At 37.9% G+C, this 17,907-nt stretch overlaps 1 protein-coding gene across 1 annotated transcript in view; it reads left to right on the top strand.

The window, feature by feature from the left end:
• OCA2 (OCA2 melanosomal transmembrane protein) overlaps nucleotides 1–17,907 on the top strand; it is a 177,199-nt gene that overhangs the window by 54,436 nt on the left and 104,856 nt on the right. The window contains exons 9-14 of the mRNA XM_086482209.1: nucleotides 649–720; nucleotides 1,591–1,656; nucleotides 2,731–2,787; nucleotides 3,806–3,930; nucleotides 7,059–7,197; nucleotides 16,911–17,043. Coding sequence (XP_086338335.1) covers nucleotides 649–720; nucleotides 1,591–1,656; nucleotides 2,731–2,787; nucleotides 3,806–3,930; nucleotides 7,059–7,197; nucleotides 16,911–17,043 — 592 coding nt within the window. The remainder of the gene's footprint in view (nucleotides 1–648; nucleotides 721–1,590; nucleotides 1,657–2,730; nucleotides 2,788–3,805; nucleotides 3,931–7,058; nucleotides 7,198–16,910; nucleotides 17,044–17,907) is intronic.

The raw sequence follows: 17,907 nt of genomic DNA, 5'->3' as shown, positions 1-17,907 counted from the left end.
TTGTTGTGTGTGAGATAGAAGGCAGGTGTACAGGCTTGGCAGATCTATCTGTGCCCCAGACCACAAACTGGACTTGGAAACTCAGTCTAGTATGTCTGGGTACATGTAGGATGTGTCTGCCCCAGGACTGAGCTGTTTGCTTGGGAATTGCTTTGTAGACATGAACAAGCACCTATGAAGAATGAGGTGGATCACCTCCTGGGCACAAGTCTTCTTCCCATGTGAAGGGAAGCCAACACAGCAAGGCTTTTTGATCCTTAAGTCAGGGAAGGGTCAGGGAAGGTGAATTGCTTTCCTTCTTGGGTGACCTGTGGGCAAATAGAAGAAACTGGTGCTGAAATATAAGAAACTGGTGTGAAGTCCCTTCTCTGCCTAGAGATTAGAGCTGAGACTTTCTAGCAGGGTTTCACACAGGCGTGGCTTTTTTTTTTTTTTTTAAATAACATCCTAGAGTGAGGCAAATTAATCAGTCATTCTCTGGTCAGGTCTTTTTGGATGGGAGTGGGGTCGAATAAGGAAAAAAAAAAACAACCCAAAAAAGTCAAGAAAATAATCAACTAGAGGAATTTTTATCCTTTTCCCTTTTCCTTTTTAATAGTAAGGAGATGTTTAGAGAAGTCTCTGGTCAATTCTTACCCTTTGTTGCAGATTGTTCACAGGACCCTCGCAGCAATGCTGGGCTCTCTGGCAGCTTTAGCTGCCTTAGCTACTGTTGGGGAGGTAAGTTATCAAACGGTAAGTGCTCACTTTGTTTCTGAGTTTAATATCACAAATTTCCATGTTTGCCCTGTTGTGATTGGGCATGTAACAGAGCAGTGTTTTTTGAGAGAGAGAAGTGGTAGGGCAGATATTGGGATGAGGAAGCATCTTGGGGAAAATAATTAAACCTGGGGTATATACCAGAACAGAAAAAAGTCAGTTGATGCTATTTTGTTCTGATTTGCAGGAAGCTGAGTACAATAATTTTCAGCTTAATTCAGAGTTGCTTTAACGCTGTTATTTTCAGTAATGTTAGGTTACCAAGCGAACTGAAATAGAAACGCATTACCTTATACTACCCTAAATAATTACACCTCATGATTACACCTTCCAATCCTTTTGTTTTTTCCCCTGCTTACTCTAGTTGATATTTAGTGAAACCTCTGATTGATCTTCTGTTTTTCTCATAACTGGTCACCATATCATTGCTAAGTTCCCTTAAATTCCCTCCAGTTTGTTACCAGGTGAAGTGGTATGCTTTTGGTCTTTTACCGAAAAGGAAACTGGGGTGTACCATGTAATCTGGTTATCTTTTATTTCTGTGACACTACATAAGGAACAACTAGATAAACCAACAGCCTAATGTAAGCTTTTGATAATGACCCACTTAGGATGCCAGCAGTACTTTAAATTAATAATAGTAATAATAGTAGCAATAATAGTAATAATGGCAATAAAGAATCCTTTTTGTGTACCTTGTAGGAACACTTATCAATTTCCATCATAGCTTATTTAAATGGTTCATCAATTAAGTGGAGTTTATATTTCATAGCTAATCACAAGCTAGCTGTTTCAAGGCATTCACTGGTGATTGTATTTTTTTGATTGCAGAGGCCAAGTATGGTCAAAGTGGTGGAGTGGATTGACTATGAGACACTGGCGTTGTTGTTTGGAATGGTAACTAAAATGTATATTTTGCTCTAAATGTGCTCAGTCACTTTCAACATAAAGATGTTTCCCTTTGAAACATTTTGTTAATTGTACTTTACTGAGATATGTTTTGATGAAAATTTGGGCCTTAAGACGTTTATCAAAAAGGAAGATGATCAGACCTCTGAAGGAGCCTTTTGAAAATGTTGATCCTTTTCTATTTTTTTCTTAAATCTGTAAAATCATGTTGATAATATTCTAAAAATAACCTTGAGGTCTATAAATGGAAAGACCTGTTTAAGTGCCAAGTATTATCACTCTCATTTATCTTGTTAATTCTGTTTACTCAAAATCTTCCTCAAACACACTCTGCTGGAAAAATGGTTTCCTTTGTCTTAGTCAGTGATATGAAAAAAACCCCAAACAAACCAACCAGAAATGGAGGAGAAATATCTGATTAGATTATAATCATACATTACTTTAATCACTTTGCACAGAGCTATTTATGGTAAAAAGAGTTGACCAAGGGCTATTAAACTCTAAACATGAAATATACAACACACAGAGACAAAACTACAATTATCTGTTGCCATTCTGAGCTTTTCTTATTTCCTGATGCTGCTCCCTGCTCCCCGCCTTCCCCACAGAAAAAGAAAGGAAAAAAATAGTCTGTTGGGGGCAAAGATGGAAGGATGGGAAACCTCTCAGAAATGTGGGAAAATGCAAGTAATCCTTGGAGCTGATATCTTCTCCACTCTGTAGAGTGCTACCGCAGAAAGCAAACACTTACTGGCTTTTCTTGACTAATAACATAAGTGAGATACATTGAGTACTTAATGTATGATGCCCATTTAGTCACTACAAACAAAATTCCACCAGACTAGTTTGCAGAACTGTTTAGATAGAGAACTAAATTTTACCATATGACGCATTAACAAGAGATATCTGGTGGTTGTAGTGGAAATCCTAATATGAAGCTGATCAGATTCTCAGAGCTGAGTAAGATAAGAAGGGCTTTTGTCAGGATTACAAACTATACCGCTTTGTTTTTGTGTAATAATTCAGCTGCAAGCTATTCTCTTTTTCTTTCTCTTTTGGTAGATGGTTTTGGTGGCCATATTTTCAGAGACTGGATTCTTTGACTACTGTGCAGTAAAGGTAGGCTTGTTTTGGTACTCTTAATTATCATTAGATTAATCAAGTTAGTGTTTAGTCAGATCTGTTACACCAAACAATACCTTTGAAGAACCTTTCTTAGAGCAGCATATACTTACCAGTTTAAAAATGACTGTGATCAATTTGTAATTTTGAAAAATCTCTTAGGGATGAAAGGAAGCCCTCAAGGCAAAATTCTGTTTTTACAGGAGAAAGGTAAAGGCCGCCAGCAGGGTACACAAGGATATGGACAACATAAAGCTGAGATATTCCACTGACTTCCCCAGCACTGCTGTTCCTCTGTAACTGAAATCTGTATTTGTGCCTGGCAGTGGGAGAAAGGAAATATGGGAACTATCATTAGTTTTATGATCACACATGAGAAATGGCCAACAGACCTTTGCACAGTAGCAGAACCAAAGATGGCATGAAAAGGGTAATTCCGATGGATTGGTTGTAAAACATGTATTACCAATGGTAAGGGATGACTTCACCTGCTGCAAAGCTTAATTTTCTTGAGAAGAGTGGAAAGAAATAAAACAAAAGTGACAAGGAGGACTGCTCTGAGCACAGAGAAAACAGGAGTGAACACAACCCCTGCCTACAGAGATGCCAGACTGTGTAGCCCCAGCAGTGCTGCTCTGATCACAGAGAAGGTGTCCCAGCATGTGCAGGGTATGGGAGGTCTGAAGCACATTAGTCCACCCAGACATGCAGGCAGAAGATGGGGGCTCCGCCCTGCTCCTGCCATAGACTCCATTCATTTCTGGAAGGGCAGCATGGTTTCTCTTCAGACTTCTGCCTTTGCATGATGCAAAAGTTTGCCCATTTCCACAATTTTGTTTTCTTGCTAAATTAATTAATGTGGGAGAGGGTGCTGTTGGAGGTGCAGTGCTCTGTAAATGCTCTGAGCTCACTGCTGCCTTATCTTTGGCGAAATTGTTTTGCCTGTAATTTTTTGAAAACTAAGCTGGAGCAATCTAGTCTCTTAATTTTGTTTCTATTTGTTTGATTTTATTAGGCTTATCGGTTCTCTAGAGGCAAGGTGTGGGCCATGATCACACTTCTGTGCCTCTTTGCTGCAATTCTTTCTGCATTTTTGGACAACGTTACCACTATGCTGCTCTTTACTCCGGTAACCATAAGGTACTTTACTGTTATGGGTTTGGACTTGTTTTTTTATAGCCAGCAATCAGTAGTAGACACGCATGCAAAATGCTTGTTTGGACTTTTTTTGATCATCTAAACGGAAATAAAAACTTCAAATACTCCTATTGTAGTAGGGTAAAGAGCTAACATTTTCAAAGGGATTGTCTGCCGTTTCCCTTTGTGTTAATAGCAAGCACATATCTGAAGCCTGTTATACTGCCTTGGCAGATAACTATTCTGTTTTTTTTCCCTATCTGAACTGCAATAGCATATTGCACCAAATGCTCCCTCATACACAAATATTTTTTCATGTAAGCAGGGAAAATTTTTTAATTAAAGCTGCCTTGTCCTTTACTGGATAATATCTATATACGATTCTAGATAGTAATTTATGTTTTAGTGAAGTTGTTATGCCTTCTAATACTAGTGACAAATACATTTTAAAAATCTCCAGATTTTGCAAGTGGAGTTTATTCTAGATTGGGAAACAGCTGGTGAACGAAAGTTCCATTTGTCTTCTGCCTAATTACATTTTAAAGAGATCACTTTGCCTTACTCCAACCAATAATTTTACCTCTAGCAGTAAGCAACACTGGAACTATTAAACACCAAGTTTTCTTTAGCTGTGTTGCAGAATATTTTGGATTAACTATAACTGGGAATGGATTGAAATCCAGATGTCAGTGCATCGTGAACCACCATTCACAGGCAGAGCTACTGTAGCATTTGTTCTGTTTTCAAAGAATTATAGAACAACCCAGGTTGGAACGGACCTTGAAAGATCATCTGGTCCAACTTTTCATGGGAAAGGGAGCCTAGATGAGATTATCTAGCACCCTATTCAGGCACTTCCTGAAAACCTCCAGTGATGGGGACTTTACCATGGCCCTGGGGAGGTTGTTCCAGTGGTTAACTGTTCTCACCATAAAAAAATATTTTCTTATGTTGAGATGAAATCTCTTCCAGTGCCACTTGTACTTGTTGTCCCTTGTCTTCTCCATGTGGCTCCTTGTGAAGAGAGCACCTCTGTCTTTGTAGCCACTGTTTAAGTACTGGAGTGTTATACTAAATTTTTACTAAGTACTTCAGTTTTACAGTAAATGAGTTTGCAACACTGAAGAAAGGGAAACTTACTATAAGGAAAACGTTTGTGTTTGAATCACTATCAAAGCTAAAATAAAATTTTATCTCACCTAGTAAAACCAAATAATTGCCTATTTCAAAAAGCTTCATGTTGGGGGTCACTTTTTTGTTTTTATCTTACTGCCATTGTTTTCAGCCCTTGTCTAAAGCTTCACTGTGTTGCACTGCACTGTCATTGCCATGGAGATAAAGCTTGCAGAAAATTCTACTGACTCTATGACTATAAGGATTTATATTTTCGTTAATAAGGTGTGAAACATGATAGTTGCTTCACTCTGCATTTTGTAGTAAGCTGATAAAAAATGAGTAACTACCCCTTTTTAGCTATAGTTTATTTTCAAGATTCTTTGTTATTGGGAACTGGAAAGGGCTGATGGTTGTTCACATGTGGAATTATATAACCAGGGTTAAGTAAACTGTTAAGTTTATATATATATATATATATATATATATATATATATATAAACTCTGAAGTTAAAAGTTAAGGTTGTATCTTGAAACATTCAGAAATCAAAGGCTGGAGAAGTTAAGATTGTAAGTGCAGTTGTGGTCTTGTCCCACAATTGGTATAATTGGGACAGTTATACTACAAAGTACCCCTTAACTGCATAATTTTATACTGTTGGGGAAATGGTGTATTTTTGCACAGTTATTTTGTTCTGGAGGTTTTGTGTGCTGATGTATGTGTCATCTGACTGTTTTTTCCGAGTTTTAAATTGACAGTCTTGGCGACAGCATAAATGTATCAAGTTAAGCTTTTATGCAATACACTCTTTTCTCTTGGAAGTGCAGGTTTTAATAATACAAACTGAGACTGAACAGTAAAGCTCAACTCTTCTGTCAGGGAAACATGTGACAGCACTACAGTGAAAGCAAACCTGAGGAAGCGTTCTTGCTGCCCACTCTTCCCCCCATCCCATATTAGGTAGAGAGGGCAATAATTTAAGAGTGGCCTCCATCTTTACACACTGGAGTAACATTTTGATAAGCCATGAGCAGGAAAGCAGTTGTTCTTTATTCTCAAGTGCTCAGGTGTGACTTTTACTTTCAGCCTTTAATACCATGGACCAAGTCTAGAGTCAAAAGTGTACTTCAGAAATGAGCGGATTGTGCAGATCTGTGCGTAAATGTAATTTGTGTGAGTTAAAGTAATCTGTGTGAAGATTACTGTGTGTAAGTGGGCTCTGAGTTGAAATGGATCATGAGGTTACTGAGTCAATCCCAGTTCTTGCCACAGCACGTTAAGATGCTTCTTATTAAAGAAGCATTTTACTTTTTCTTATTAAAGAAGCTTCTTACTAAAGAATCATTAAATACTTTTGAACTGCTAAGAATATTTTGCGATTTTTTTACCAATAAAGAATATGTATTTTCTACTCTTGTTGCATTACAAGTAGAAATACTCATGATAAAGCTTTAGAGAAGGTGAAAAATAGGAATAGAATAAACTGGGTAAACCTAGGCTGAAAGCTGAGGTCTCTAATAGACGATTCATGACTAATAGGCTGCCTGCGCAAGCCTATATCACTGCTCCCCACAAGAAAGTTAGTAATTGATGATGAGTGCAGAGCCTGTGGCCGCCCAGAATAGTTTTCCATAGGGCAGTATAGCCTGGGGACCATGGTTTAAAATGTTGTACGAAGCTGAAAATTTGAAACACTATTTTCTGTGTAGTTCAGCACTTGTAATACTTGATTACTTTTAACGAAACGCTTTTTAAAATGCGTCAAATTTGTAACGATTATTCATTGCATTAGAAATGTAAAAAAATCTATAATTTTTGCATTTATATTGCCACAATTACTGTAGCACATATCATGTAGAACAATTAAAACTTTAACAATATACACATACAAAAATATTATGTTTAAAATCCTGCCATTTTCAGTGAAATTCTGTATTTTGTAAATTTTATATATTTTAAAATTTAAGGTAATTTAGTTGTAGGGTAAGAGGTTAATTTTATTCTCTTTATACCACAGGCTCTGCGAAGTGCTTAATCTTGATCCTAGGCATGTCCTGATTGCAGAAGTAATCTTCACAAATATTGGGGGGGCTGCCACAGCTGTTGGGGATCCTCCAAATGTGATCATTGTTTCAAAGCAGGAGCTGAGAAAGAAGGTAGGTACTGTGAGCTGTTTGGCTACTAAAATTAAGTACTGATGTTTATTTATGCAGTGTTGAACCTTCTCTTCTGCCAGACAGCGATATAAACAGAACATAATCCACTTTTTCTGCCACACTGTTTCTTTCTTAGTAGGACGATCAGACAGAACGGAGTGATCTTTTGGGGACAAAATTGTGATGAAGAATAGATCTTTTGATATTGACTGAGAATACTGATTTCCTTCTTTTTTGGTGGTGGTGGTGAGGATTTCCTTGTCAACGGCAAAGTGAAGAAGGAAGCAAAACAATGTAGGGCTGAAAAGAGAGGGCAGCAAGTTGGGAAAAAAATGTGAAAATGAAGATGAAAATCCAAACATTTTTTTTTTCGGAATAGGCTTTCTCTGAAAAATTGAATATTTAAGGCAGACCAATTCCTTTTCAGAATTTTCAATCCAGAAATAACTGTCCATAAGCAAAAATGCAAAACGTGAGAGGCTGTGTTGCCCCTATAGACACATGTCATACACGACTTTGCTGTAGATAGAGACTTTGTCCTTCAGCCACAGCCCGAGGTGATGTGGAGGGTGAAAGGAGAGCGGGGTCTCCTCTCATGCAGCACAGGACACAGCTGCCAATGTTTTGGTACCCCCAGGCTGCAATGCCAGATTTTGACTTCCAACACTTGGCACTTCTATTGTTTCATTTTGCTGAGTGACTGGTGCCAAAGAGAAGGCTATGGTGGTTGGTGCTGAGTGAGATTGCAGGACTCTAGACGCCTGCCAGTGGGATCGTCCCAGTCCTGCCATCTCCTCCCATCCATATGTCCCTGTTTGTCCTGCGGACAGGCAGAACCACTGCTGGTGGGTGTTCACGTTTGCAGCCTTCAGCTTCTTCATGGAGCTGGCATTTGTGTGAGTATCCCATGCTTTCAGCTATCCCTGCCACCCTCGAACAGGAAGGCACCGAGTCCCACTTCTGCCTCTGACACTGTGCTCCCCAGTATCCCTTGGTGTGCCACCTGTCTCTGGTGCGCTGTGGGCAGCAGGGAGGCAGTCTTCTCAGGATGCAAGGGGCAGCCCCTTCTGGGACAGGGCAGCTCTGCTCTTCTGCTCCTGCACCATCGCTGCCAAGCAGCACGATAGAAGGGGCAGTAATGCAACAGCAAGTTTGTAGGGACACCAGGAATGTGTTTTCTGTTTTGGCCAGCTGTCATAAACACACAAAATAAATAAATTTAAATAAATTTCATGCAGTGTATGGGATAGTGTGAAAATATCTGTGCAAGTGGGATGAGGGAACTGTAGCATAAAATTTAGATTTTTTTAATTTAGAGTCAATTATGTTTCTATTGCTGTACCAAAAAAAGATATCTCCTAATTAACTGGATGCACTCAAATTAATTAAGTACTGTCTAGGTTGGAAAATGTCTTTGAAAGTTCGTAGTATTTAATAAATTGGATGTTTACCTTCAAAATACTTGAAATATGCTGAGATTAGGTCATTTGGATGATGACTTTGGAGACTCTGGCTGAGGATTTGATACCTAAATTTTACATCTTGAAATGAGAAATACATGCAACTATTTAAACATTCTTTTCTAAAAGCAAATAATTAACACCTGCCATGCAGGTCGTTTTCCTAAACACTCAGAAACTCAAAATCTCTGTAGAACCTTTAGAAGTGGCTATGAACATGGGAAGCAATTAAGCAATCACATTGAAAGGAAACAATTTTACATTTCTCTTGAATGAGATAGTGGTAATTTTAGGAGGACTCAGATGTATAAATACCCTAGCAAATGTGACATGGTAAATTCTGTATTTGAAACAAGCACAAAATCTTTCCAAATATTTTCACTCTGGTTTGTTTTCAGATCATTTGTTGCATCACAGAAATAAGGACGTAACAAAATAGGTCAGATTCAACACAGGACCATAGGACCTGTACTGCTTTTCCATATTCTGAAACGTTATACCTATGTATATAAATAAAAGATGGTCAAAGACCTATCCTTGGCTCTGAGGCTGAGTGATATGGACAGGCTTATGTCTTCAATGCTTAGGGCTCACCCCCTCTAAAGGAGATTTGCCTGGGAGAGCGCTGGCAGGAGTAACAGGATAAAGCCAAGAGTGAGGGCAGGGAGGAAGCTGGACCATCTGGCCTCTTACAGTCTGTGCTGTTGAACTAATAGCTCGATTCCTAATTTTGTCCACCTGCTCCAGCATGCTCTCTTTTGTTCAGAAGAAGAAACGTAGACACTGTTGTCTTGTTTCTGGAACTACTTCTAGCAAAGTCTGCTGTGAGGAAGGGTTATGTGGTCAACCACAAACGTGCCTCTAAAATGCATGGGGTGTCTGCTATATTTGTACCAACTAAAATGTATTTTTTTTTAAAGGGCTTCAAAGGTAAAAGTTCTTGAATGCAATAATGGCATTTTGGAAACAGCATTTTATGCAGTATTTTTTATAGGTTCTAGTACGATGTTTTCTACAGAAGATACCTGTTTTTTACCTGTTTTTAACATTAGGGTCATGTTTTTGCCCATCACGGTTTAGGGCTAGGCCGGCCACTAACAAATGACAGATGCTCTCTGTTAAACCCTCTCCCCTCCCAGAGAGGGAAGGGCGAGAGAATAAGTGGGAGAGACTTATGGGTTGGAAAGAAAACTAAAACAGCTTTAATGAAATGATAATAATAAAAAGAAAAGATAATAAAGCTAACTAAAAATGGTAAAATGTACATAAAACTGATATGGAACACAGCCCCCTCTGATGACGATACATCACAAGTGACGCCACAGGGCTGGCACTGGGGCAGTCCCAGGCTGGACTCAGCAGCAGATGGGAAGGGAATTGGATACAGGGGCTGGATTCAGGCACTGGATTCAGGGATGCATGGATCAAAGACAAAAGATCGGATGGAGTCCTCCTTGGATGTCGGCCATTAAAAAAAGAGAGGACTTGACCCTTGTGATGCCTCAGCTTTATACCGAATATGACACATACGGGATGGAATACTTAGCTGGTCGGTTTTGGGTTACCTGTCCAGTTCACTCATCCCCACAGGTGTGACCTTTCACTTAATTATGACACTTTCACTCCCGGCACCCCAACATGGGGCACAAGATTTAGCAGTGACCTTGGTTGCTATAGGAGCAAGTATAAGCAAGAGCCTTTCTGCATACCATTGCTTGGTATTAACTATAAACATTAAGCCCTGTCACTTCTAGAAGCAGCCAGTGTCTGGAAAAACACGCTGTTGATTTCAGAAAGTGCAGTTACTTAGAAGATACTTAACTGAAAAGTAAAATCACTGAACAGAATTGGTTCTTTTAGCTCACGCCAGAATATTGCCATTTTAGGAAATTCTTCTCCTTGATATTGTCATTGAAATTCCCCTTTTCATCCTCTTGCACTTCCTTTTCAGTGATATTTTTGTGTAGCGAGCACAGCAGTACTTTGACAACTGTCTATGTAGGAAACTGAGTCATGTATTGCACTATGTAGACGATCGTTTTTTCTGTTTTATTGGGTGTGATCAGGAGAACAACTTTACCAGTCTTCCCAAACTTTTACTGTTGTACAGCAACCTCTAAAAGCAGCTTAGTAAGATATTATGCAAGTTTACACTTTCTTAGGAAACCTTGCTTTTTAAATCAATACAAAATGAAGTGCAGCCCTTTTACTTTGAGTGCTGTTGTTGGGTTATAACATTAGAAACATTTTACTCTTTGTTTAGTGCTGGAGAGATTTTTCTCCCTAGTTTCTGGGGAAAACTGATGTCATATTAAGAATATTTTATTTGAAGTATGTTTGAATAAATAAGCTTTTTGTTACTGTTTACTTGTTAAAATGTAGGAATAAGTCTGTTTATTTGTCTTGAGATGCAAATGGACGCCAAAATGTTTTTTTTCTTTATAGCAGTGGCTAATTTATAATACTGACATATTCCCTACCATCATGCCTGGAATCAGTGGAACATTTGCATAACAGGAGAGGAAGATTTGTTGCACTCTTACTCGTTATTAGTTGGAAGAAGTTTCACAAAATAGCATTTATGTTGTGATTTTAGGGAAGGAAAATAAAAATTTTCATTAAGAGCAAATGGAAAACTCATTCAGTGTATAAAAACCTTTTTTTTATTACCTTCAGAGTACTGCTACTGACTGGCCATTGTTAGCAAAAATTTTTATCTTGAAGAGATATGTGCTTCAGGCTTTGGGAACCCCACTTTCGTATGCACAACAGGACATGAACTGGTTCGAAATGATCATTGCTTTCAGAAAGGTTGAACATTAAGTCCTCTGCATTTGGGATCTTCACAAGTATCTACAGTCACATCTTTGAAATCAGAAGTTGCTTGTGCTCTAAGCTTAGGTTTGTGCTTAGAAGTTCTTTAGAGAATGGGTGGTGAATAAATCTCCAGAGCAAAATGACGGTGTGAACACAGTGTGCACTAGTGTATCTAGCTTTGATCTGCCTAAAAGAGGTACTGATAAGAGCGAAGGCGGTTTTAGCATGTGCTAACTGCTGGATTATATCCTCTTATTTACTGTCTTTGTTAGCATGTCATAAAGTTTGTACTGTTAATCTGATATTTGCTGAGGGTTTTGGGGTTTCGGCATCCCACTGAAGAGTTATTCCTGCCATTTAACAGGAATTTCCTGGAAAACAGACAGCCATAAAGTTGTACTGTTCTGTCTTTCAGAGACTTTCAGCCTTCATGCTGAAATTTAGCATGATGTGATATTAGTTGTTTATACTTCATGAAAAATTGTGGTACCAAAAATTTATGAATAAAAGTAGGTAATTCTGAAAAATGGAAGAGACAAAATCCTATATACGAATCTATAAAGGTATTTCAAGCACTGGCAGACTGTGAAATGGATTCCCATAGTTTACTAGGCTATTTTTGTTGACTTTGCTGGATACAAGCTTGTTAAAACTCTTAATCAATTTGTAGAACTCCTACCTTTTCTGTCAATGTTTCATTGATTCCTTTTCTCAAGGAAAAATGAAATTCTGGGTAAGGTATATGAAATAAAATTTACGGGTTTATGGCTTTTTTTAAGATTTTTTTTTTCCCTGTCTCTGCGTGTAGTAAACATTAAAGAGCATAGAGCAAAAGAACAAAGCAGGTTTGACAGTGTCTCAAATAAGCATTATCTTCATTTAACTGTGTTAGGCCATCAGTGATTTCTGGCTCAGCACTGTCATGAGCAGTTCTCCCCCAAGACAATGTAGATCTCAGTCACTCAGCTGGAAGGAAGTTTAAATCAGCGTAGAAGTAATAAATTACTCTCGCTCTCCCTTATTTTATTAGTTTTAAAATATTAAGTAAAGAGCACTCTGGCTAGAAGCACAGTATTTTCTGCTCCCTGAATTGCTGCACCTTGCTGTAAGTTTTGCTTTCTCTTTGCTCTAAAATGGCAGATTTCTTCTGGAAAGGTCTGAATTACTGGAAGTTAATTTCACACCTTCAAAAACAATTAAAAATAATAATCAGGATGATAGAAAGTTAGTATTTTAGGAAAACAGTATGTTACTTCCTCCTAATATGAATTTGATATATTTGACTTTGCATTTAAAACTGTAAACCAAGGAAAGATGCCCACTCTGTTTCAGCTCTGAATCTGTACAGTGAAACCTTTAGGCTGCTGTCTTGTTGTAACAAAATCTTTAGATTTTTGGTCGACTGGGGAACATAGAAATTTAACACAATCAGCATAGCCTCAAGTAAGGGACATTTGAAGCATGTATTGTATTTGTCTGATGGATTGAAATCTCCTGGAAGAAAAGTATTTCTTGCCTATCATGCATGTCAATTCTATTTCAGTCTATTGTGCAGGAAAAAGAAAATCTTTATGAAAATGACATTTTGTTGTATGCAGCAGATACGTGGAGCACTTTAGTCTGTTTTCACAATGCTGAATCCTGGCCCCAGCAGTGCAGAGGACTCAGGAAGTATAAAATGTGTTATCCACAGCCACAAGGGGTATGAATGTAGGCTATCTGGAGACGTTGCATGCCCTTTCTAAGGTGCGGGAAAGGGAGCAGGAGCAACTGATGAAGTAACTGTGCCACTGTCTTGCTATCGTCTGCTGCATCGTTTGTATCTGTGGTACAATGTAAACCCTTTTAGTGTCTCCAGAGGCTACTGGTTGACTACCAGCTAACTGACAATCTCTGGTGTGAAATCTGCCTTCTCCTTCCCTGAAAGCACATTCTATGTGCTGCAGAGAGGCTGGTGCTAAGCACCCAGCCCAAAGCATCAGGATGAGCAGTGGTCTGTTTTTCACTGTGGGCCCTTCTGATACCAGCTGTAACAAGGAGTGCACTCAGTAGTTCTTAGCCTCCTCGTGGCTACAGGGTACCAGTTGTCCAAGGGTAGTGATCATCAGGATTCATTTTCACTTGCTAGTTTTTGTGGATCAGCGCGAGGAATTAGTGGAAGAGGAAAGCTGTGAGCAAGGGATGGGAAGAGTATTGAATCCAGCCTTGTGCTATCACAGGCAAAACTGTCATGCAAGCTTCTTCCTGAAATAAGCACTCTCTATGTTAGAAAACAATTTGTTTCAGCTGAATTGGAAAGCTGTTCTGCAGTTGCAGCAGAGCAGCATGTTTTCTTTTCCCCCAGGGATCTCAGAGATAAGAAAGAGCATTGGGGTGATATGAAGTTTATCAAAATCCTGAATCGCAGCCCAGCTACTCTCTTTGAAAAGTTTGGGTAAACTCCTGGATAGGATGTGTTAATCCTGATATATTTTACAGTATTCTGATCTTCATCTCATTTCAATTGCTTCCAACTGGCAGTCAGACCTGAGACCTCCTTCTTAACCTCAGTATTTTAGTTTGCCTTCTAGGTTGATGTGATTTTCCTTTTCATAGAGAAATTAGTTTTGTGAGTTTCAAATAACACATTTCTCATGGTGTAATCTGTGTTTGAGAAGCTTCTGCATTATGGCATTTCAGTAACAAAGCACAATCTTTTCACTCCTAAATTGGTGTGATATTCAAAATGTAGAGGCCAGTGACTTTGTAAATCTTTGCATTTGTTTGCAGCAAGCCACTTCCTTAAATTCAAGTTCCATTAACATGTGATGGAGACATCACATATTGAAACTTAAGATGTTTCCAAGGATTCTTCGGGTTCATGTTTCTCTTTTTTATTTCCTACATTAGCAATTATCTTTATGCCTGAGTGTCTCTGCAGAAAATTTCTGCCGGCATACTCTGCCTGGTAGCTAGCATCCTTCTTCCGATGTGGGCACATCGCTGCCAGCGTAAGAAAAACTTCATTTCTACTGCTCTTTACAAGACTAGGTTGGGTGGAAAAGTAGTTTTCCTAGTTCTGGTAATTCTGGTTTGAGTATATTCTGACCACCCCTAATTGCTTTATTGCTCCTCAACCAGCTGTTTCCCAGTCATTTTGTTCTGCAGAGGATAAAATTTTTTCTAGTCAGATTTAGACATTGCTATTTTGGCTGGTGTAGCTTCATTGTTTTTACAGCTTAATTCCTTTCAGCTTCCTACCTCTCCTTAGGTCATTTTAGAAACCATAAAAAATTGAATACTTATTTTGCATACTTCCCAAACTGTTTAGTGGCACGTTGTCAATACTTGAGAAATTTCTAAACCAAGGCCAGTTCACCTTGCTTTTAAGGATTCTGTTTTTTCTAGTCAAAGTTTTCTGATCTTTCTTTTCTTTTTGGCTATAATCTTAGAAGCAACCCATACATAAATTAGATTTATTGTAAATTTTAAATGGCCATAATTAAGAAAATATACGAGGGATGCAGAGTTTTTAAACTTTGGGGACAGGTCTTACTAACATTGAGCTTTTGCAGAATTTTTTTTTTTTTTCTCATTGCGATTTGTAAATTTCCTAGAGTTTTGAAAGTTGATTTCATCCTTCATAGAAATGTCTCCTGTAGCTCTGAATCTTGACTTGATGCCCAGAGGCCAATCTTTCTGAGCATTTATAAAAATTGACTTGTAAAGTCTGTCTTGCAGAGATGTCAGACATTTGACTGGCTAACCTATAATGTAAGCAAACAGAAAGAAGGTATATTATTTTCCTTTGTGGTATCATGTTTTTCTGTCCAATTCTTAAAATAATCTTATTCAAGTTCCTGAAGAGTCTTCTTTCTACTTTCATAAAAGAAATGTCAGTAACTGAGTTACAATGAAAAGCTAGGAAATGAACAGTTATGCAGTTTCACCTTTTAGTGGCTGGAAAGAAGAATAGGCAAGGAATCTACTATTAAATAGCAACTAAGGATGATTTTCTTCAGCTCATGAAGCTGAAACCTGTTTTTTTTAATAGGATCAAATTCTAATCCTAGGTCTGTGTATTTATGTTTTGGGATTTATTTAACTGTCTGCAAACTATAGATTTTTTTCAAGAGCACTAATCTTGATCTGGCTGTGAAAGTTCTTTACGACTTTAATCAGCTTTTTGTGTGTCTTTTTATTATGCCCTGTGGTACAATAGAGAAATATTTTTTCCTTTTTTGATTCAGAGACTTTTCAGCTGGGACATTTCCATATAAATTCTTTTAGTGGGAGACAATATAGAAGAGTACACATATAAGGTAGTAAGTTCCCAATAGACTTAACACACAGGAAGTAATATCAGCTGACGCTGCATGGGAAGCTGTTCTTAATATGTGTTGGCATTACAGAAGTGTCGAAAGCTAGCACATGGGTATTTGGTAACAGGCAAGAGACATAGAGGTGTGGCACAGGGAGATCCCATGACTTTCTAGAGTCTCTGGGAAGTCAGTGGATGTTCTGAAATTTTAATTTGGGCAATCTGAGTTATTGAGGGCTCAGACCATGTTTTCTTCTCAGTGTCACAGAGCTGCTCTGCTGGGATCACGGATTCAGACAGCCTGTGCTTTGTGAATATAGCACAGTTCCTTGCTACCAGAGTGCTTGGATGTGATCCCCCTTGGAGCTTCATGGACAACTTCTTTTGGACAGGCTAGTCATGACTACTTAGGAAGATCCCAGCCCAAAGGCTAACCCTGATCCACTACAGTACGCGTAACATGGAATCATGGAATAATTCAATTGAAAGGGGCCCTGGAGGTCATCTAGTCCAACATCCTACTCAAAGCATACCTAACTTCAAAGTTTTAGGGCTGGTTGTCACTATTCATTCTTATTGCTTAAAACAGTAGCTTTTTAATATATTGTGCTTAACCTTTTTGAGAATTCCTTAATTAAAGGGTTTCCTCATGTAAAATGTAAAGAAATGTGTCCATTTATTAATCAGGCAGAAAAATAAACAGAATATTGATATATAATACTTTCATTGTAGAAGAATATTTGTGAATTTAGATGAAATCCTAGTTCAGATAGAATTATTGTAAAAAATTTATGTTGTCATCAGTTTAAAACAAAAGCTGGTCATTAAATTTTAACTATTCCTGTGATTCAGTGTGATTTTAAATGAATTTACAGTGATTTAAGTGAAAAGTGAAAGTTAATGATCCAGTTTGGTGGGTTTTTTCTATCCATGTCAGGAGCACTAGATGTATTTCAGATTAACTTGTAATGCTATTTTTTTATTCTCTGGATTAAACTGTAATGTGGCTTGTCTCCTTGAAACAGGTGAAGTAGAGCATATACTGTATTTGGAACTTACTTTATTGCTTTATATTTATTATTGATTGGTAAAGTAAATAACTAATTTTTAATTTAGGTTTTAATTTTTATTTCCAGGGATTGGATTTTGCAGCCTTCACAGGGCATATGTTTGTTGGCATCTGCCTTGTTGTTCTGGTCTCCTTTCCTTTTCTCAGACTTCTTTACTGGAACAAAAAACTTTACAATAAGGAGCCAAGTGAAATTGTTGGTAAGTGTGAGTATAAAAGCATTTTTATTATCACTACATTCAACATGTGATAAATAGAAACTGAATAGTGCCTACTACAATGTTGTCCTCAGATGGAAGTACCCACTCTCCTTCAGTCTCTGCACGTTAATTATTCAACTAATAATTTAGATTTTATTTTTAGTCATGATATTTTTCTGACTTTTAGAAATTGAGGCTTTTCTGCTGCTAAGGTTGAGGTGTTGACATGTATTATTAAATATCTTTCAAAATTTAGAGGGATATTTTGCGTCATTTATAGCCATAGGATTGAATACCAGGGTGTTCTGTATCACAAAATATAACATCTGCTCAAGGTGCTGTGTTCACAACCTAGCTTTAGAAATATCCCAGGTTTCCCTTATGACAGGTATAGTGCACTGATGCATTCCCTCACCACTGGTTTTCTTCCACTGTTTTTTTTCAACAGTCTTTTCCTGGTCTGTGGGCAGTAAAGGGCATTTCATCAAGAGTAGAACTTTCCAAGTTCTTTCCAGCTTGCCTCTGTGGCCCTTCCAAACCTAAATTTCACTGGTGTATAATCTCCAAAATTCAGTAGGACTAAGTCTATGTCTTTTTCAGTTTGCTCACCTAAACAGGCTCTGGAAGTCTTCATAAAGCTATTTCAATGATTGTTGAGTATGTTGGTCCCTTTTTGTCTTCATGCTTTTATGCCTTTCTATTAAGTTGTTTTAAAGTTTTCACTGTTGTTTTCAGGGTTCTCTTTCAGTAATGAAACTTAATAATAACCCCCAAATGTTCACAATTTATTTATGAGTATGAAAGAATTCACTAAGTATAATTTCTTAACAAGCTTTTTACAAAGATAGTTAAGTATAACTGTTT

Source organism: Leptosomus discolor, chromosome 1 (genome assembly GCF_034619465.1).
Source record: "Leptosomus discolor isolate bLepDis1 chromosome 1, bLepDis1.hap2, whole genome shotgun sequence".
Lineage (NCBI taxonomy): Eukaryota > Metazoa > Chordata > Aves > Leptosomiformes > Leptosomidae > Leptosomus > Leptosomus discolor.
Note: the sequence above shows the minus strand (reverse complement) of the source record. Positions and strands in the feature narration are given on the sequence as shown.